Here is a 22847-nt window from a genome sequence, read left to right as displayed (position 1 = left end):
TGTTAAGATTGCATGTCCAATTAAAATATTAACACATTCTTCTGGCTGTTTCTCATACCATATCCACACATTTTCCCATCTGATGCGGTCAAATTACGATAACTTTCCATGTAAAGAACCTGAGAAAGGAGAAATCAAACGCGGTTTAACCTCAAAATGCTTCAAGCCCACGTAATGCAGGTTTACAGTGACACCTTGTGGCAGAAATGGCGAACTTCAGCTCCAAGCTGAAGCGTTCCACCTCTTTCTCAAGCTTGCATCATCGCAATGAATGTGTGATGTCAGAAATATATATTCTTCTGTCCCCGCCTCTCACCATCCAGCAGCCCGTCCCTCTGGAAATCTGTTCCTAAACACACCAGTGACTGCACCAGACTGTCTACATTGATAAAAATTACTCACAAATAACCCGCAAAGAGCTTTTTAATGTTTGATTCAGTGTCCTGTAGTGCTTTTTACTTGCCAGAGCCCTTAAAATATCTTTGAGTACCTTAAAAACTGGCCTATAGATGAAATCGGTTATTATTATTATTAAAAATAAAAAAAAAAGTCCAACTAATTGACATAAAGATCAGTCTTGACATCGTTTTGCTTTCAAAGAGGTTTATTGAAAGAAATATTTTGAAATTTTATAAAGTTCAACCATTGATAATGCTATCACACAATCAGAACCTAGAGCTTCACTATTTCCCCCTCCAACGTCCTTCAACATTTGATATGAATAAAGCACTGCATTGGCCAGCCCAGTATTAGATATAAATCTATGGTTAATGTTCCAGGGACTGCTTCAGAGTATACACTGTTCAAAAGATTAACAATTTTCAAAACATTTGTGGGAGTTTTTCACACAAGTCAGTACTTTTCAGCAAATTGCGTTAGATTTCAACACCACATGCACTGAAAAGACAGAAATATGTGGTCCAACACTGCTCTCACATGTGTTGATAATAGTCAGTCTTCAGTGTGTAGCCTGTCCCAGCCGGGCGAAAGCAGGATTTAGAACATTTTAGATGCACTTGATTTAACTTTTTAGGCAAGAGCGGAAAAACAGGCCCAGGTAAATCAAGCGCTCCTTGATATTTGGGAAACAGGTAACAGTTCTGCCCAGGACTGCCACACATGCATCACTCCGTTACAGTGGTTTGCAACCAAAGATACAAATATACAATATAATATTGTATCATCCAGGATCACTATATTTGCAGCTATTCAGTACCCATCTCTTCCATGTTCTGGAAGTGATATGTGGATATATATATGTATATATAAATATGACTCTCCCGCAACCCGGAAGAATTCAGTGTTTCACTCTACACACAGTTTGCAAGCATACAGCAAAAATCAGCTGCTTTGCACGTCAAACCCTCTCATCGCTGGACGATTCTCAGTGCAGCATGCAAGTAAAAATGTGCACAATATTAAAAGTCTTTAGCGTCATCATCCTAATCACCTTTAACTGTCATCCTCATATCCATTTTTACCATGGACAGCTTCATCTTTTTTTTTTTCTCAAATAAGGTGATTATTTTCATAAGAAATTAGAGCAGACTTTATTTATTTAGTATATTTTCCTCTATAGTATTCTGCATTTCAAAGCATGCCAAAGAAATTTTTCAGTTTCTGCATAGTGCTGGCTATACGAGTGCCAAAGAGTTTGATTCCTTTACAAGTAGTAGAAGTCGGTATGTACAGGCAAGGAGTGACAGAGCAGATCCAGTGTTGTGTAAACGGTACCAAACCCCCCTCCCCAAGTGCTCAAAATATCTACAAATACAGGACCCAAGTCTGTTGGAACTCATAGAAAGTTGAACAGAGCTGAAAAAAGCTCAGCGGTATGGAAGAGCCATTAAGGTGTGTGTGTGTGTGTGTGTGTGTGTGTGTGTTGTGTAAGTGTGTAGGCGTGACTGTAAGCTGGGTTTATATGTCTGTAATTATGTTTAAATGCAAAGGGGAAAAACACTCTAACTTCCTCAAACACCCCCTCCCTTGTCCCCCATGGATTCAGTTTTCAAAGTGCCCCCTCTATTGTTATAATATGCAGTATGCATTACATAAATGTATTCTGTAGCACTGAATATTCCACTAAGGTCTACGGTCACATACGAGGAAGAAAAGTCGACAACAACCACATTCTAGTTTTGAGGTCATAGTTCTGAATTTTAAGATACAGTTCAGGCCACTAGGTGACTGTTATTTTATCACTAACAAAACTCTCGCTACAGTATGTGTGATGGCGAGGAGAGCCCACATCTGAAAATCGATTTTCAGATCAGATTCACGGGTAAAGAGCTTGATGGGTGTTTACTGGATATTCAGAGCCAAAGACTGATTTGTTATGGGACCTGGTGACCACAGGCAGGGACTGCTGGTGAAAACTAAGTGATGGTTATTGGTGTGTCAGTAAAGTAAACTGATTAAAACAACTAGCAGATAGGCTTCAGTAGTAAGAAGAACTCAGTAGATTTTGGTCAGTGCGATGCATTCACTCACATTTTAACTATAGAAAAAAGGTAGTCTAGCAACTTTGTCAATCCGTCCTCACTCCCAATTTGTCAAATACCCAAGTTTGGTCAGTGGCCCTCGGTGTCAGTTACTGACTCACACAGGCACCATTTAGCGTCTGTATATGATGCACTGGGCTTATTAGTGTAGAACAAATAGCATGCTAGTCAGAGTAGGGTGGGTCTGTCAAACAAACACAGGACTTTCACCAACGAGAGCACTGTTTGTGTCCCATGTAGAACCAATAGTCAATGCAGGGATATTTTATCAACCTATCAGATGCGGCATTACATTACTTTAGTAATATGTTGTTATTTTATACCAATCTATGATCTCTTTTTCTAAACATAACCACATGCTTTTGTTGCTTAAATCAAAGGAAGTAAACTAAAAACTACATTGGAAGTTTATTTTGAAACAAGACCGCATGCATTTAATGAACACAACCTGAACATTTCCCCTCAACATGGAAGTTCTTTTTGTTTTTTTTAAAGACGCAAAAGTCAGTTACCAACGCACCAAGGCACCCATTAGCATCTGTAGAGGTCAACAGATCAGTTATCCACACCGCAAGTCAAACTCAAGCTGCTGCTGAGGACTAGAAGAATGGAGTATCATTAGCTACCTCCACATACAGATTAGACGCCACCCCAGACTATTCAAAGTGACCCTAGAGGGGTAACTAGTTTGACATGTAGGGCCACTGAGAGTCTGTATTTGACGTGGTGGGAGTGAGAATATGTTGTCTTTGCACCAACCTGTAATACAGTACAGAATATGTTGACTCAACTCATCAGCATTCAGCTGGAATCACTTTTTACAGTGCACAAACCATCCTCACCTTCACAATATTCCTCTGGATTTCCAAAGTTTTCCAAAACCATCCCGATTACACTCCAAAAATGATTTTAAGTCACTTTTAGAATCTCCTTGGTTGAACTCTAAAATCACACATAATCCAGCTGTATTAACACGTGGGTTTAAAATGTCACCAATTATGATGATTTGTTACAGCATTCACTCGCTTTGGTTAGATACTAAAGTGCACCTTTACAAAGCGTGAGAGCAGCTGCTCACATACAGCTGCACGGTCCGATTACTGCACTGGAGAGACGCCGACGATCACTGCGAAAACAGGTAGAACAGGCAAAGTACACAATGTGTAATGAATGTGGCTTTGTGTGCATTTGCAAGTTGATCAGTTTAGAATTATTAACAATAATGTACCACTCACCAAGCACTTCATAAATATTAAATAAGCATTGGTTGTGTGAGTGTTAACTTCTGGATTATGAACACAAGAACATGAGTAGAGACCTGTTTAAACAGATAGCCTTCACTTGCTGAACCAAATGAGGTCTTCAATAACCCAAGACAACGTGACAAAACACAAACAACAATAATAAATAAATACAATAGCTTAAACCAGCAAGCGGCAAAATACAATCCTCACAATTCTGCATTAAAGGGGAACTCTGCCAGAATTAAGGTTCAGGATGTTACTGTGTAAAAGTCAGGTCCCTCCAATTATTCTCTTTCCTTCCTTCTGATTGGTTGGTTTTTCAGTTCTGAGACAAAGGAAATGAACCCTCCATCACCAATGACACGTTCCTGAGTCTTTATTAAACATCTGCACTGTTTAAGAATTAAAGTGCTAAAGGTTAATGGATGCAGTTAAGCTGCTACAAGTCTTAACTGTTTAAAGGACTATTGCACTTCAACAGGCTTTCCCCCCTCTGTTATGACTCTCCATCATGCTGTTACAGGAAAAGGGTCTATCTGTATAATTTCATAATTGGGGAAGATGTCATGGGCTATTTTATTTCCCTCCATCTTGGCAACTCAAAACTAATTATTTCTGTGTTTTTGGGTCTAAGTGACTCGGACAGACTTTTGAAACTGGTCCAGTTGCGCCAAGAGCGCTGCAGCAGACACTGGCAGGCAGACCCCGATGTTAACCCTGGGGCAATAGCACACTGTCTAAATATATCCACTAAAAGTGCTTGTTATTGCCACTGACGGCTTTGTTTGTTATTTTGTCTGTCATTATTATGGAGAGGATCCCTACAGAGAAATAAAAGTTCATGTTTACCTTTTGCTTGATCCAATCTGTTTGTTATTGTCTTCTGTCAACAGCTCGACCTGTGAGACTTGTTTAGACATAATAACAGACTAGATAAAGCAAAAGGTAAACAAAGAAGCTATTTCTTTGTCAGACACTTAAAGCAATCTGAGCCTGTCAGTGGCGAAAACAAGAACTTTTTTGGACGTACATCGATCACATTGTGCTTTTGCCCCAAACTATTGCATTGTAGTTTGTTTGTTTGTTGTGGCTGCCAGCTGCTCTCTCAATGGACCATATTTCCAAATTGTTGTTCCTATTAGTCACTTCGACACAAAAAAATGGGAAAGTAGGGTCAAGGTTGAAAACTGCCAAAGTTTCCCTTTCAGTTTTAAGTATATGGGGTATCGTTGCACCTGCTCTTATTATTTCCTACATCTCTGCTTGCCCTGAGATATCTGGGTAAACTCCAGACTCCACTCTTCCACCATCTTAACACTATGCTCATTTCCATCACGACCATCACCTTTTCATAAATCATCAGGAAAAGTTACATTGCTATTAGTTCCATATCTAAATGATGATGTGTATGATTTAAAGGGAGAAGTGTGTTTGTCTCCCCAGACTCACATAATGGATATGCACTTTGCCAAGTGTCAAACTCCTGACTGTTCAATAATTGATTTTCAAACATTAAATCTAAAGACTTTTTTCATGTAAAATAATTCTTAGTATGCACCTTTCTCTCTGGTACCATCTAATTTAAAAAAGGTACAAATTTGCATCACAATTTTAAAGGGGAACATTATATAAATTGAGAATTCACCTGTGTTGTTTCCCTGGTCTAGGAAAGCTCAATCAATATTTTTTATCATGAGGTACTTTCTCCCTCTCTCAAATCCAGAAACCAGATAACATAGTCTAAAACTTATGATGTCATAGGGTATTAAGTCTGGAGCTGCTCCATAAACGACAAATTAGTTTTGTTCTATTATAGTGTTCTCAGTTCTGACACAGAAAGTGAATACTCAAAAATTTCTCTTGGGTTCATCTACATGTTTCACCTTTCATTTTCTATGGATCAACTTCGTACTTTACTTTGAGTTTGATGCTGCAATCGATTGTATTAGGAACTCGGGGGAAAAAATGGCCTCTTACATGGAAAAGTGAAATGGAACCCTCATTTAAGTTTTAGCACTCAGTTTGTGGCTTTAGGAGAATATTGGCCGTGTTTACTTATATTTTTAGACTGTCTTAGACCACAGAAATAACATGTATGAATTTTGAAAATGGGTGTAATTGCCCTTTAATTCTCCATTCTGCTCACAAGTATCTATGACTGAAGTCAAAAGAACATTCAGATTCAGAGGAAATCACATCATTCACTGGTAAGTTGCCATTTTCTTGACATGTCAGATTTATCCAGTGGCTGCTGTGTTGCACTCCTTTAATGAGGCACAACCTCCTACTGACGTGATAGACTATTATGTAGGAGGATGACAGCCTGGACCAAAGACGTTTTCACTTTAGATTCAAGATCACTTTTCACACATTACGCTCTTCCAAGCCAAATGAAACCTGAGCAGCAGTCCGTTTTGATGGTGTTAGTGCATTGATGGCCTGCTAACATGACATGAAAAATATCAGAGGCCATATTCACAAAAATTCTGAGGATATTCTCAGATAGCTCCCAACTGAGCCTAAAAATTTCAAGCTAAGTGTCAACGCTTTAGAGTGTTTTAGTTAAGGTCTCAGAGCAGCTCTGAGTGAGGACGGAACAGAAAACTTTTACCTTAGTAAAGAGGTGCCCCCATTTCTAGGTATAATACATTCCTTTAACAGATGTGATTGGTTGTCAAAGACATACCCCTTTGTGAGTCTGCAAGGTGTTAACACCCAGTGAAAATAAAATGAACTGTGTCACAACATGAGACTGTAAAGGAGCTTTTTGTGTCATCATACTGCTGCACTGTAACATTTTTCCAATTGCAAATATCTAAGTATTGTGCTCACATTATTTGTGACATTATATCATTATTGCATTCGGTGGGAGATGTGTGCGTATCCCTAATGAGATCCACCACAAACATTATCCCTGCATTTTTAAAAAGGGGAAATTCTTTGTAATCAATAATTCTAAGAATTTTCCTAGAATTTCATCAATGAAGCAACTCTTACTACTAGGAAGCTTTGTGAATACGGCCCCAGATGTGCATCTGAGGACTTCAAAATGAGAGGTTATGATTTTAACACATGATAGAGTCCCAAAAACAGTGGTGCTAAAGTACAGTTTTTTCCTGTAATCACATTTGCTAAAAATTGTTGGATGACCTCCTAGGTATTTAAAAACCTACATTATAAAGGGTTTTTATTTGTGCTGTCTAGAGTCAAAAATACTCACTCTGTGTCATTTGGCTGTTTGAACAAGCCACTAAAATCAGTCTGGCGCAAAGAAAACACAGTATTAGAATCCAGTGACCCTCTACAGTGTGTGGAAGCAAACACACTATATGCCATGCTTTGCGAATGAGGACTAACATAAAACACGTATAAAGGTTTAAACCTGAACTTATCACACACACATAATAAGATTAAAGCACACTCACTCACCTCTTCTTGCCAGTGTTTGCATATTGTACTGTACATAGAATAATGGCGCATTCGGCTGGTCATTGTAAACTGGCAAACTTGTGGATTTGTGGATCACATGACGTATGTACAAGCATGTGAAAGCATTCTGGGCGCTCGCTCGGGTGAAAAAAAAAGTAAGGACAGATGAAATCTGAGGTAGCAAATTCAACAAAACTAAAATCACTCAACCTTTTTTCCTTTATGCGTGTGCTTAGATTTTTAGAAATGAAAGCAGGCCAGTATCATATCATAATAAGGTCTCTGTCTTTCTACTCATGGAATTAGTTACCCGGGGTTTCCTGTTTCACTGTTTATGTTAAGCTGTTTTTGGTGCACTGTTCCTGTGGTAAACTTGTAAGTTTGCCAGTTTACCTGTTTGTGACGCTGCCTAAGCATGCCATATGTTCTTCACTCACTAGCAAATCTGTACAATGCTTATGATCGGGCAGCTGATATGTTCATCGAGAATAATTCATGGCTTTTAACCCTCCAGTTCCCACCCCTGAGGTGCAAACCAGCCAATCCAGTGTGCTCTTGGGAAGGGGGAAGCGTTAGCTCCGCCTCCCGAGGGGGGGGCAGGACATCAGGGGGGAAGGAACCAATGACAGAACGGGATAGCAGGTTTCCTGTTAGGCCAGCTAACACTACAATTCACCAACCAGTTTGTGAGTTTATCGGAAGCGCCACGGACATATAGAGTAGAATAATCATTATATCAATAGGATTTTCAGTGCAAGACGTAAATGGCTACTTGTTTCGTCGTTATTTCTGTCCGTTGTTGTCTCGTTCTCATCCAACACTGGACACAGCAGTAAAGGGATTCTTCTACAGGATAGCAGTCATTTAAATGTGTGAAGCGTCATCGTTCAGATGACCGAGTGGTCCAGAACAGATCAGTCTGGTTCGACCTGGACTGTGTTCATTAAGTGGCAGAGCTCCTCTCTGCTCTCATTGTGGTTTTGGTTAAAGGTTGTGGAGTTCAGAAAGCTCCAGATGTTTCACATGGAGGGGGAGGGCAGAGAGAGATAGAGAGAGGCCTTGACCCTCTTCTTGACCCCCCGTCTGCCTGGCTTCACTCCCTCTGAGCCGTGTGTCCTGTCTAAAGAGGTCAGAGGTGAAATTTCAGCAGTGAAGATACAGTAGTGCCCTAAAGGTTTTTGTGGTAGGTACAGTAGGTGCCTCTTGATCTCCAAAGTGCCGTGAGGAACGGTGGAAACAGGAGGGACCGCAGGATAAATCATCACTCTTTCTGTATCCCTCCCTCCATCCCACTCTCCTCCCCCTTCACCTCTTCCTTAGCTCCCCCCCGGGTCCGAGCTGTGTCTCTGTGGTGTCCGTGAGTCCAGAGGTGTCTGTGGTTCTTGGAGGGACAGCCTCCTTTGGGTTTCAGAATCCAGGGAGGATACCTCTGTCCCCACAGCCCCTGACGCCATGCAGATCCCTGAACCAAAGTCTAACCCTGCTCCTAAGCTTGACCCCACTGCTGCCCCGCTTCCTAAATCTATCCCTACACCCGAACCCACAACTGGCCCTGAAATGCCTCCAGCCGCAGTGCCCAGTCCCAGCTCCAGCTCCAGATGCTGCCCCAGGCTGTCCAGTCCAGAGGGAGCCAGCTGGCCCTGGCTGGTGCTGATGAGGGGGGAGTCCTGGGGCTGCAGGGAGTCAAGAGGCTTGGCTGGGAACTCCTCAAAGTCCTGGCTATCCAAGATCTGCAGGGAAAGCAATCAAAACATTTATGTGCACAGTTAAGTCAAGCTACGGTCATAGCTCCATTAGGACTGCTTGGACTACTGTCCTTGTCCTGATACTTTTTTGCATTTTTTTTGTTGTTTTTTTCTGTTATTTTCCCCATCTTTCTTCTATGAAAATCTATGCAGTTCCCTGTCAAACCCTGGCGTGGGGACTATGGAGTATGTGCAGAATGCCAAGGCCAGTTCAGGTCTGGTTCAGGCGTGTACATGAAAGAGTAAATTGCCCCCTGTCCTAATGATCCAGATGTGTTAATCCGACTTTGGGAAATTCCACTCAGTCTGATTTCCATGAGACTAACATGTTTACATGTATTTTGAAAATCCAGTTTCAGTCGGACAATCAATAATAAATGACTTTTTCTAACATCATATAAACGGACTGACTGAGAGGTTACTGGGACTGACTGCTGCTCCGCTTTTCCTTTATTACTCAAAGTCAAATTCATTTTATGAAGGTTGATCTCTGTGTCCTGTGGTTTCAGCCGAATTGCTAGAAGAAAATATTGTAGTTTTTATGTGACCATGGATATGACATATGACCACTATACATAGTGGTCACCATACATATATTTCATGCATATCATATCAACATCTCTACAGTGACACAGTATATGAGCTGAATTTGTCATCAGGAGTTGGAGGGGATGGAGGATGCTGTGTCACCTGGGTGAGATACCTGCCAAGCTCAAGACCACTGCTGGACACTAGCAAACAACAAAACCTGTTTTTTTTTTTTTTTTTTTTTGTACGTTAACGCTTTGTCCAGCAGCTTTATAATCACTTAAAATGCGTGTTTTAATGTAGTCTATTGCTGTGCTTCCATCGGGGATAGTGCCACAAAAAGTGTTTTTTTTTTATGAGTCATTGCTGCGTTTCCTATCAGAATATTGCCACAAAAACCTGTATCTTAGGCCAAAACATGATCTCTTCTAACCATATCAAAGTGGTGTTTGTTAATAACGTGCAAATGTAACCTGTCCATGGTTTGCAGAGACATACATTGCCAACATGTATTCTGGTGACTAGGTTGGTGCTTCATGAGAAAGAAAACTCAGTCAAGGAGAAAGTGTTGTGACAAAACTGTAACCACCATTGCTGGATTGCAATCATAAGTATTGCTGATATGCAAAAAGTTTTCATGACGCTGTAAGAATTTCTACATTGTCTGTATAAATTGGCATGATGTACTGTTAAAAACAGTACAAAAATATCTCAAATTTATAAACCGTTCTCAGAAAATGCACAATGTAAAATTTTACAATAAATTATTGTTGTATAATTAACCATATATATAAACAGGGCATGTACTATTTGATGTGCTGTTATACATTCTAGTTGCTGAAAATATGGGCATTGGGACAGTAAAGTAAAATTTGCAACGTGTTCATTTTATCAAAACATGTCCTTCACCTGTGATAGGGAGGCCAGGGGGTCTGTCTCCAGAGGCGTAACAGGCTGGACCAGTCTCTCTCCTGGACCTGGTCCTGGGCCGGGACCTGGGTAAGGTGAGACCTGCAAAAGAAAAGGAAGTGTAGCCTTCTGTCTATAATAATAGACAGTCTGGTCATAATAATGGAAAGCTGTCCTTCATCCTGCCCCCTGTGGACAGGCTGACTTTGTCTCGCTCAAAGACAGATGCTTGATTAGCCCCTGTGATCACTAACATCATGCTTGTACATACACACCCCGTGTGTGTGTATGTGTGTGTGTGTGTGTGCGCGTGCATGTGTGTGTGTGTGTGTGTTATTACCTGAGGTGGTGATGAGACGGCGCTGTAGGCAGGAGGAACCAAGCCATCTGTCTCTGCAGCAGCTGCATGATTGCTCCGATGTCTGTTGACATGCGACTCTCCAACCTGCACACAGCAAGTAGGAGATGATCCTTTGATCTCTTGATCCACTCTTTAGAAAGTGCTTCATCGTTAAAGAGAGTCCTCACATGAAACTCGGCCATCAATGCATTAGAGAGAGGCAAACACTTTTTGAAATTGGTGTCACATGACCAGAGAAAAACAGAGAAAAAGGACTGTGGCATTCACTTTTGCTCAAGAGGTAGAAAACCTACAGCCACCAAAATGCACTGTGCCAAACCAGAGCAAGGTCTTTTGGTGGGTAACGTAATACAAACTCGTCTGTTTAAAACAATGGTGGCCGGCTAGTAACAAATGATCTCAGCATACAGTTAAACTGTAAGTTGAAATATGTTTTCTTGTATGAGGGTTGATCTCTGTGTCCAGTGGTTTCACCCCAATCGCTAGAAGAAAAATATTTGGTGTTTTATGTAATTGCAAACCATGGGTATGATTATACATATATTTCATACATATCATATCAGCATCTCTATGACAAATCCCCTCGATAGACGATGCTGTTTGATTTTTTTTTCCCTAAATATTTTGAAAATTTACTAATTTGTGAAGGAATTTTTTACCCAAGTTGCTCATTACCAGTGTCCTATGTTTCTGAAAAAATGCACCAATTTGTTCAGGGTTTGATGGTTTAAATATTTGTGAAAGGCATCTGAAAGCAGCACAAGGAAAATAATGTTGATCCAGGTTTCAAAGGGCTAATCACTAAAATTTGGGAACATAAATGTCTAATATGAATGCTCTTTGCAAAGAAAAACTGTGTGAGAAAAACAATGGAAAGTACAATAGATCAAAGCTGAACCAGGAAGTCAGTCTGTAAAATATAATGGATGCGTAACAGAGAGAGTGTTTGTAATCCTCAGATCTCAACATTGTAGTTAGTGTCTAATTAGCAACTGATGCTGCAAAATACATTTGTATAATATTATATTATTCTGTCTACCTTCCACTTCTTGCAAAAACTTTCTGTTCTAATTGTTATACTTTTCAAAAACTTGTGCTGAAAACGGCATTTCTCTTCCTGTCCTGCTGTTATTCTGCACAGAAGTCTGAAGTTTTACTGTACCTTATTAGTAAATTGGCATCTTGGTCACACAGTGGGAATACAGAATATGTGCTATACGCATACAGGAGGAGGAAGTTTCACCATCAAACCTGCTGGGTCCTATCTGAGACTCCCATCCAGCTAGTTAGGACTCATTCTGCAGATCTCCTACAACTTTCTGAAGTCCAGCGTAGACTTAACCGTATGTGCAGATATTTTCAGTACATGGAAGGAGTTTTTTTTCCCCATCCTAAATTCCTCACACACATGTTCAGCCTGCTGACACATCCTATCCAGCAGAGGCATCCAGTCAATCATGCGTTACAGCAGCGAGCATACAGCTGAAGGCGCAGACAGCTCCAGAGCAAAAAGCCGGCAAAAAGACGGAGCTTGTGATCTCAACAAGACCTGACAAAGAGCCTGATCCAGCAAAAGGCTACAGGGACGGAAAAACTCTTTTTTTTCCGCAGTGGTGGAAAAGGACATGGTCTCACACTGTTAGATGACTGCAGAGTTTTTAGCAGGGACTTTCATATTGTCTTCCTTCAACAAGATACAGAACACAAAAGAACAGCTACAGTCAGACCAACACACACGAGCCAGAATGCACACCCAGACCTTCAACCAGTCCCACCTGTTGAGCTGTTTCTGCAGCAGGTCCAGGCGTGTGTCCAGCTGGTTGCGCTGCTGTCGGCTCAGGCTGTGCAGCGGCGTGTTGAGGGGTGGGGGGGAAGCCAGACTGCAGCTAGGAACCTCCTGGTACTGACCGCCTCCCCGACTCTCCCCCCAAAAACTGAAGATGTGGGACACGCCTGAGAATGCACCTGTGGGAGAAAAGACAGGTGGAGAAGGAGAGAGAGTGTGTGTTTGCGCAGGCATGACTGTACAGTTTTGAAGTACTTGTACTTTATTTGAGTATCTTTAATATTAGTTGGTTTACGTGATTATTGCATAAAGAAAAAAACACAAGAATTTTTTTTAGAAAATCTAAAAAAATATTAAGTAGCCAACTGACTGAGGATGTATATATATATATATATATATATATATATATATATATATATATATATATATATATATATATATATATATATATATATCAAGTTTTATGCATTTTATGCATTGCAACCTTTTCAGTGCAGGACATGTACTTTCACAATGTTTGTGTGGTATTAGAACTTTTTTTAAAGTGTTCAAATTTTTATAAAATTTGATTAAAAAATATCAATTAGGAAATTGACTTAGAATTTTTTTTCTTAGTTTTCTGCATTGGGTACTTTTACTTTTAATATGTTACGTCACTTATCTGATTATAATTGTGGTATGCATACTTTCATTTAAGTAAAGGAACTGCATACGTCTGTATGCTGTATACTTTAGGTCTACTATTCTGTTGTGTTTTACCTGACAGGGCGTTGCAGGTGTTCCCAGTTTTGGGATCTCCATCACCCTCTGTGTTCTCACTGAAGTTCCTGGGCGGGGCTTGAGCCAGAGGGTTCTCCAGCATTGCTGGTGGAGGGGCGAGTCTGGTCACAACTGACTCCTCCCCCTGTAAAAGGTTTGGATCCAAGATATTAAAGGTAGAGTTTGGATCTTTTGAAGTCAGGTTGTGTGAGTCACCTATCCATAGTTTTTTCACATTCTAAGGAGGTCGCACTCCGGCCAGGGTTGGTGGGTTTAGTCTTTAAAATGACATAGATGTTTTTGGTGGGACTTTTTTTTTAAATATGTCTTGCTGCTGTCCAGCTTCTCCAAACTGGGGGTCAACCAGGATCTACTGTATGCATTGACACTGATAATGGATAAGTACATCATACAACCCCTCTTCTAGAGATCCAAACTATCAGTTTTCATTGCATGATGGTGAACAACAAAGGCAACCGAAAAACAAGAAGTGTTTTGGAGTTGGACATAATGAAAAGTGTAGTTATACCTCATCACCGCTGGAGTGTGAAGACACTGAGCTTCGGTGTGCCTGCCACTGCCTCTTAGGTGCCTCCTCCTGTTTTTGGTTGCTGGCTGCCTCCCTCTGTCTCCGCCTTGCAGACTTATGGGACTTTTTAATTTCTCCAGCATCTGCATCATCTGGACAGAGGTTTCCCAGGATAAATTAAAAAAGAGGGAGATTGGCCGGTCCAGGACTCCAGACTAACTTTTCAAAGATGACCAATAGGAGAGGATTGCCAGAGAAACTTTATAATGAAATGAAATTTGCTGATGTTGTATTTCTGTTACCATTCAGACAGACAGATAATTTGGAGATGTTTTTATGTGACAGTAAAACAAATGGTCAGACTGAGATATGAGCTGTAAAGGAAAGGTCACCTTTTTCTGTGCGTCTTCGGAATGATAACTTGCGTCTGCGTAATTTGTTGAATCCTCCACAGTTGGAGTCATCACTGCTTGGAGAGCCTGGGATCATGTTGGTCTGAAACAAGGAGCAGCATTAACAGCCTTTATTTAGGGATACAGTATGAGGATGCTATTTGAAAAACCAGCAACAGTAAGAATCAGGAACTCTGTTGAAAAAGTTTAAATCTTTGCTTGGATAAACTCACATCTCGAAGGTTGAAGGTGATTTCCAGGTTGTTCCAGAAGTGGTCTGCAAACTCAGGATACATATCTAGCACCTCTAGAACATCTTCTCTGAAGATTTTGTGCAGGTCGCAGTAGGTCAGAGCCCTCACATCAGCATTGGATTTACCCGGACGAGAATACAGGTTGATGGGCTCGCCGAAGATATCATTCTTCCCTGGAGGAGATGAAAACAATGAAAACCTTTATAGATAAAAGACAAGTTTGTATTGTCAGTGGTGATTTCACTCTGCGCTGGCAGACGATTAATCACAGGATCTCCGATTGTGAGTTTACAGGGCGACAGAAGGTGAGGCATTTTCAAAAGATTACACTCTGGAACCTGGTTTCAAAAGTTTGCGTTTTCAGACCCCAAAACAGCGTTGTCATGTGAACAAAAGGCCAAACCGAGGCCTGAATGAGGGTGAATAGATAATGACTGAATTTGCATTTCTGCGTAAACTATTCGTTTAAGAAACTTTAAAGTCCTGCTGCTGCTTTATTAAGACAAAGTCTTGACTTTAAGGGAAATTCTTGGAAATTGTTACAATTCTAAGAATTTTCTTAGAATGTCATCACCAGGAGTAACTATTTCTACCAGAGAACCTTTATGAATGCAGCCCCAGATCTTTACATAATAGAACTTTATCATTAATTAATTCATTTTGTTAACCGTTTTCCTGTTTTGGGAGCTAGACCCAATCCCAGCTCATGCTGACAGGAGACGAGGTGAAACCCAGGACATGTCTTTAGTTGTGCTAACCTGAATCTAAACATTGAACTTTTGGGAGTAACACTCTATGCTCACCAACAGATGGCACTACCAACTAATGCATGTGCTAGAGCAGTTGAGAGGCGGCGTGGCTTAAACTTGTTCTTAGTCAACACCCAGAGAGTGGAGCAAGGGGACAAGGGCCACAGTATGTGGTAAATGTCATCAGTAAAACATATACTGAAAACTTTAAATTGTATTTCTTGTACCTAAGATGGCTACCACCACGTCTCCTCTCAGTATCTCGATGGATCCCCTGGATATGAAGTAGAGAGCAGTAAGAACGTCTCCGGCATGGACCAGCGTGTCACCCGGGGGTGCGTGGGTGGTCTTGAACTTCATGGCCAGCGCCCTGAGGCAGCCCTTGGTGGAGCCTTTAAAAGCTTTACAGTTCTGCAGCAGCGTCCGGTTCAGATGGAGGCAGATATCTGCCTGGAGACACTCTGGGAAACCTTTCAGCACCTGGGGAGAGGGAGCGAGGAAGCAGAGGGAGGGGAGGAGTATACAAAGTAGAAGTAATAGAGAGGAAGGGGAGGACAGGAGGAGACAGAAGACAGAGAGTTGAATAAAAGTTATACACAGATACACGCGGGAAAAATAAAGAAGAAGAAAGATGAGTGAGGTGCAAGGAGACAGCAAGAGAAGGGAGGAGTGGAGGCGGGACAAAGAAAGCGGATGAACTGATAGTGAGAGGTTACATCAGCATTGATTTTTGCTATTAGCAGAAATTGATCGATGTGCGAAATCCAGAACATAAAGCTAATGTCAAATAAATGTCACAGATTATGGACTCTTTAAAATGAATCATTAAAAGTGTCTTTACACACTTTATTATCATCATCTCCGCTGGTGAACATTCATGGGACATTATCCTTTTACTGTTATTACACCATTCCACAAATTTACATGACAAAACTGAATTGCCTATACATTAACCAGAAGAGGTCATGGTTTTAATATAATCTTTTATGATTTTAAGTTCTAAATGTAAGGAGAAGATGGACATGAGTTCTTCTTTCTCTTAAAATGGGCCTATGCAGTCAATTTTAGAGCTTCAGTGCAAAATTATTTCAAACTGTATTTCAGAGAGCCTACCAGAACGGAGACAGCGGGCCCGTAGAGTGTAATTAATATGAAGAATTGGTGCAATTTTAATGAGTTCACTGCAAGCAAGGGAAGCCAAAGCTCTTTTAAGCGGCAGGCTAGGAGCTTGTAACTCTCTGGCTGAGTGCACACAACAGAACTGTTCCTAAAACACCAACACCATGTTTCTTCCCCTCCATTTCTCTCTTTTCCATCCATTTAGAGCTTCTCTCTTCATTTCAGACTTCACTGGGTTCAGTCTTTATCTCTCTATAAGCAAGTGTCCATCTCTTGTTTTGACATTTGTCTCACAGCGAAATCTGACAAGTTGATTTTACTTTAAAAAAAAGTTGAGGAAACTGGTAATTCCACTTGTCATTTTTTAGTTGCAACAACCTCACAAATTAAGCAAATACAGCAAAATTTTGTATAACTTGACATAGAGATACATTAAGATTAATATTTATATTTACTTATTTATATATATTTTGTAACGATTATTTTTGGGGACTTTTATTGCCTTTAATGGACAGGACAGTTTTACCGTGAAAGGGGGAGAGAGAGAGGGGGCGACATGCAGTCAAGGGTTGAGGCTGGAATCGGGCCCGCAGCTGCTGCAGCGAGGTCACAGCCTCTGTATATGGGGCGCTGCTCTAATCACTGAGCCACCAGGCACCCCATATTTTCTCATATTTTTCAAGGCAATCAGATTTTTTTTTTTTTAAAGTAAAATCAACTTGTCAGACTTGATGTTACTTAATTTTTTTTAAAAAAATCTCATCAGATTTTCAAATCAAACTGTTAAGTTTAATTAAAATGTTGTTATACTTACTGAATTTTGTGGAATTATTGCATCTTAAAAATGACAAGTTTAATCAAATCAATCTTTTCAAGTTTTAGCAACTTCAGTAAACTAATTTTATTGTGCTATATATCTGTATTCTGCTGGTTACGAACTATTCAATCGTATTTGTTTCTTTTAAACATGTCACCAAATCAGAATTCCCAGATTTCCTAATTTGATCATTAGCAAATCCTTATTGTGTTGATCAAGTGAAGTCAGACTAACTTGGTTAGCTGAAGTTCCTAACACTTAGAAAGAAAAAAGTCATTTCACTTGTCATTTTTAAGTTGCAACAGCTTCACAAAATTAAGTAAATATGGCTAAATTTTGAGTAAACTTCACAATTAGATATAAAGTAAACATAAATTAAGACTAATAGTTTTATTTACTTTCTTTTTTCAAGGAACATGTTTCCAAGATTATTTTGAGTAAGATCAACTTGTTAGATTGTACAGCACTCTAGACTTTTTACTCCAGTAATTATTCACTTTTTTAAATGTTATACGATCTGCTCTGAAGACAGTCAAACACATAGAAGCGTTAAAACAAATACAACAAACTCACAACACAGCTGAGAACTCCCTTTGCGTATTTTAATAATAGCCTGCTATTACTCCCTGCAAACAACAACCATTTTGTTGATTTGTGGGTTGCCAGGTTCAACCCCCAAAAAGTGCTGAAGTGAGATTTTAGAGGCAGGGTACATCAGGTGTTTTTTGGCTCCACTTTACTGGAGCGTTTAGCAGATGCTGAACTGCTGACTTTCAAGGTCACACTGTTATTGTTTATATAAATGTTTTCTGTCATGATATATTATTGTGGTCTTTGCTGTAGCTTTTTCTGCTGAGTAATGCTTCTTTTGTGTGGAAAGAAATGCTTTTATGGGCTTTTGTGTCTTTTTTTTTCACGGCCTGTGGGACACTTTCACCACGCAACCACTCTGCAGCTGCAGCCAAATACACACAGGTGGCTGTATATCTGACAATTTAATTTAGATGCAGTTAGCTGCCTGGTAGGTGTCGAGCAGGGCATAGGTTAAAATAAATACACACCAATCAGCCACAGCATTAAAACCAATGACAGGTCAAATGAATAATATTGATCATCTCGTATAAATGCAATGTTCTGCTGCGAGGCCTTGGGTCCTGGCATTTATGTGGCAGCCGCTTAGCTCGCGTTATCCACCCAAACACCTAGTGATGGATGACTAGCTGAAAGCCACATTTGAGTAAAAGTAGCGATATCTTACCAGAAAATGACAATGGTAGAGGTTAAAGTCATATATGAGAATATAAATGGGTAGGGTCTAAAAGGAGCTGATATTTACTGTACTTAACTATCAAAAGTAGTTTTATGATATTAAAAGTATCAAAAGTAAAAGCACAAGTTAATGCTGTCAATCAAAAAGCAAGCGATCAGATTACTGAGAATTATTACATTTACCCATTTGTAACATACATCACCTTAAAAATGGAGCTGATAATACATGTGAAGAAAAACTAGGGTTTTTTTTAGAACTTAAAGGATTTAAAGAACAAAATCCTGTTTTTCCTTCTCTCTCATTCCTTCACTTGTCTGTCCATTCCTTCAATCCTTCCCTGTTTTGTAGAAAATAACTAAAATGCATACGAGAAATGCAGTGGAGTGACAGGGAAAGTTGACAGAAATAATAAAAATACTTCCAAAAATACTTAAGCACTGTAATGAAGTATTATCACTTTGTTAAATTACAACACTGCAAACAAGTGCAGACTAAGCACAGCCCCGATGGACAATGCACTATGCCACACAGCAAAAATTGCTCAGGAATGGCCCAAGGAACTTGATAATGAGCTCAACGCACCAACCTAGCCTCCAAATTCCCCAGATCTCTGTCTGATTGAGCATCTGTGGGGCCTACCGATCGATAGAGGTCCCACTTTTCAACTAACAGGACTCAAAGGATCTGCTGCCAACGCCCTAGTGCCAGACATCACACAACACCCTCACAGGTCCCATGTCCATGCCTTGACAGGTCAGAACTGAATCTAATCCATGAAGGTCCCTCTGTGGGTACCAGCATGTCTCACTGATGTTTGATCGGATTAGGACGTGGGGAATATTGAGGCCTGGCCGGTGCCTTGAGCTTTCTGTCACAATGCTCTGACTATTCCCGAGCAATTTGTGCTGTGTGGCATGGTGCATTGTTGGAGGACACAGTCATTGGGGAGTGCCGTCACTGTGAGAGGTTGTACTTGGTGGGGGCTCGGTGTTTACCAGCGGAACATTGCATGTAAAGAGATGCTCTGAGCCGTATATCCAGGATGGAATTAGTAAGCTTTGCTGGCAAATTATAAAAGAAACACTGTAATGATATTCAGTGTCCGAAAACAGAAATCCAGTGATATCTTGATGTGTACATGTTATGAAATGGAAATGAATTGGGGAAAATGTTCATCTGCTGTTGAGACACCCGGTTCTCATTCCAAACACGTCAAATAGTCAATACTTTTGGCGTAGGAGTGTGACGCCAAAAGCCACCTTCTGCATCCACATCAAACTCGTACACAAGTGCTGGAAGACATCGGGTGTGTCCACATGCGACTCACACAGGTGGTGTCACTTAACAACACGGCTGGATGATATGTCACATGCCCCTAAGGCTGCCGGTAACCATGTAATATTAAGGGCGTGAATGTGCTCATCAAGCGGGCGGGTGGGGAGGTGGATGGGTCCCACAAACAACCGACTTACGTGTGAACGTGCAGAGTTTTCTTCCCGTGTGGATGTGTGAGTAGGTGTGGGTTTTTTTTTTTCTGAACCCTATCATGTTCCTCTTTTGTCTAAACCTAACCATCCATGACTTTGGTGACTTATCCCAACCATTGTGACAGTCTGCACTATTGTGTGAACACAGGGACCATGCTGTTTCATCCCACCACGTGCATTTGTTGACATCACTGTAGCAACATCGCCGTAGCGGCATCCTGAAGCGTAAACAGCTGACACAGAAGGATGCCTAAAACATCATACGTTGACGCAGAAGGTCCTGACAGAGCGGCAACATGTGACGGACGTGTTGGTTGGCATGCTTTGAAAATATTCATTGTACATGAAAATATTTATTGTACATGGTGGAAATGTTGTAAAGGTGAAACAAAGTGTTGCAACATTGTAAATGTAACTCAGATTCATTAATCTTTTTTTGAAATGGTCTCACTGAGGAAAAATGTGAAAATTTCTTGATATGAGCCAACACGTCTACATACGGAAATTTCGTTGAGGATGCTGAAAAGGGAAAAAAATTCTCAAATCGACCGTCTGATGCTCATTGAACCCAGGAAAGCATTTCCAAAGCATCAAAGAGCTCACATTCCTCGAAACATTCAAAATCAGGATCAACCACTTCCTCTGTTGCCTCAGCCTGCCTTGAAGTTGCCACAGAGAGCTGCTCTGCAGCCGGTCCAGCAAGCTTTAAAGGAAAGCATGCACTGGGAACAGAGAAGGCTCCACTGCAAACTGGACTGGGATGAATGGAACTGGAAATGTGCCGAGCCGAATCAGATGCCAATATTGAAAATCCTGTAAAAGATTCAGTTCACCAAACCCACCACTGTTTTTACCACAAGCACAATGCAATGACATGGATGATTATCTAAGAAGTCACTGAGGAAATCCGATATATCAGTGAATCCAGAACCATCTCCAAATAAATTTTGCCGATCTCGGAGCCATTGGCAAAACACCAGTCCAAAGGCTACTAATCCAACAACCAAGGCCACCAGAGCACATCAGTAATATAATCCAAAACAAGAACTGGAATTACAGCTACAAACAATGACGACAATTCCTAAATGATAATGCAGAGAAAAAAAATATGTTGCTGATTTATTGGTCCCAACAGCACACACAGACATCACTTCTGCCAGGGAGACTCCAGTTTTTGATGTCAATCCCAGAAACTATCAGACTATTATCAAGGCATTTCAATGTGGAACTGAAGAGAAAACCAGTAGCTCTCCTGGACACAAAGGAGCCATTTACATGACAACAGTTTTTGCATGAAACGTTAAACTTTGTTGTGGTTTGGCCTTTTGTGCAAACAAGAACTAGTTTTTGGGGGCATGAAAACGCAGACTTTTAAAACTGGGTTCCAGAGTGTAATCTTTTGATTACCCCCTTCTGGCAGTGTGTGGATCCTGTGAGATCCTGTGAGATCCTGTGGATCCGCATGCGTTCAGTGTTCTTCTCTGGTGTCATTATAAAGCCACGCCGCCAACTACTGCCCTGGCATGCATACTACAGCTTCTTTGGTTGTTTTTGCTGCCCCATGTACTCAAGTATTGATCTCACAATGTTATCATATGAATGCAGATTTTTTAAAAATGCACAGGAAAGACTTTTTTTAGTAGGACCATTCTCGTCTCAAATGTGTTCTTACATGCACTTTACTGAGGCTAAGAGACTGCCAAGGGTGCATTTTGGAGATGAAATCAAAACTGCTAATACCTAAAGGGGAAAAGCCCTTGACTAGAAAAATAAAAAGGGAGAGGATGGAAAGACAATGCGCTTTTTCACAGAGCCTGCTGTAATACAATGACAGATCTGCAGGCCATGGAGGAGCTTGACTTGGCCTCTAACCTGAGGCTCACTGTGTCAAAGCTACCTTATAAACTGAGCCAGATGTGGAGGACAGCAGCTGGTGATATTCTGGAGCAAAGCCAAAGAAAAGCAAAAAAATGAATGACCTTGTAGCATTCTTTGAAAGGCAAGCTATAATACGCCAAAGCCCACTGCTCTGGGACAGTCATGATCCTCTTGCCAATGTAAAGAAGTTAAAGGCCAAGACTACTGCTGAATCAAAACCAAGCAGATAGGAAGTTTTTACACCACAGTGTCTGACAGCAAAGCTGCAAAGTCCGCTCGAGAGAAATCCTCTGTTATACAATGCAACATGTTCCCCAGTGCTTCTGACACCTCGTGTCCCTTTTGTGTGGGCAGGCATCCTTCAGCCGAATGTCAGAAGGTAAATTCACAATCTCATGAAGCAAAAATTGAGTTTCTGATGGAAAGTGGATTATGCTTTGGATGTCCGAGAGCAGGATACTTGGGTTGAAACTGTAAAAGAAGAATGACCTGTCAAAGTTGTCGGGGAAAACACCCTACTACTCTGCACATTAAAATCGGGGTAGGCAGAAGTCTGGAAAAGGAATAATAACAAAAAAACAATCAACCAAAAAGAGGTCAAGAACACCCTCCTCCTTCAGCTCTCCTCTCTCTGTCTTAAGCTCCTCCACCAGAGGATACATAGAAATATATTTTTTCATATCTAAGATGGCCAGCAGTTCTGCAGCAGTGTGGTTAAAGATGAAGCAGATATCCTCCTACAGAGGATCATGGGCATAAGCACGTGCTTCATATAGTAACCCAGTGTTCCAATACATTGATTTATTTCAATACCACCTTGAAAAGGATGTTGAAAGCTGTTCAGCTCTGCACTCACTGACCCTAAACTCAAGACTTTATCAGTTGTTTTTAATTGGACAAGCATTCACTTGCGATGCCCTGCTGTGTGTAGTATTTTATTCTGCGTTTTGTAAGTGATGTGCTTTTTGTATAGTTTTATGTTGTATTGTCTTTCTTTTTCTTTGTATCGCTTTAGATCATGTGCTATTGTGTGTATTATTTTTCTTGTGCGTGTCTTTTTTTTCTCTTCTTCTTGTATAACTTAATATTG

The 22847-nt window shown here is 40.6% G+C and overlaps 1 protein-coding gene across 1 annotated transcript in view; it reads right to left on the bottom strand.

The window, feature by feature from the left end:
- Positions 1-8490: 8490 nt before the first annotated feature.
- kcnh2b (potassium voltage-gated channel, subfamily H (eag-related), member 2b) overlaps positions 8491-22847 on the bottom strand; it is a 354032-nt gene continuing 339675 nt past the window's right edge. Inside the window, 10 exon segments of the mRNA XM_042510198.1 lie at positions 8491-8904; positions 10357-10458; positions 10697-10740; positions 10743-10801; positions 12493-12682; positions 13263-13407; positions 13792-13943; positions 14184-14286; positions 14417-14610; positions 15414-15666. Coding sequence (XP_042366132.1) covers positions 8491-8904; positions 10357-10458; positions 10697-10740; positions 10743-10801; positions 12493-12682; positions 13263-13407; positions 13792-13943; positions 14184-14286; positions 14417-14610; positions 15414-15666 — 1656 coding nt within the window.

The sequence above is a fragment of the Plectropomus leopardus genome, chromosome 21 (genome assembly GCF_008729295.1).
Source record: "Plectropomus leopardus isolate mb chromosome 21, YSFRI_Pleo_2.0, whole genome shotgun sequence".
Taxonomy (NCBI): Eukaryota; Metazoa; Chordata; class Actinopteri; order Perciformes; family Serranidae; genus Plectropomus; species Plectropomus leopardus.
Note: the sequence above shows the minus strand (reverse complement) of the source record. Positions and strands in the feature narration are given on the sequence as shown.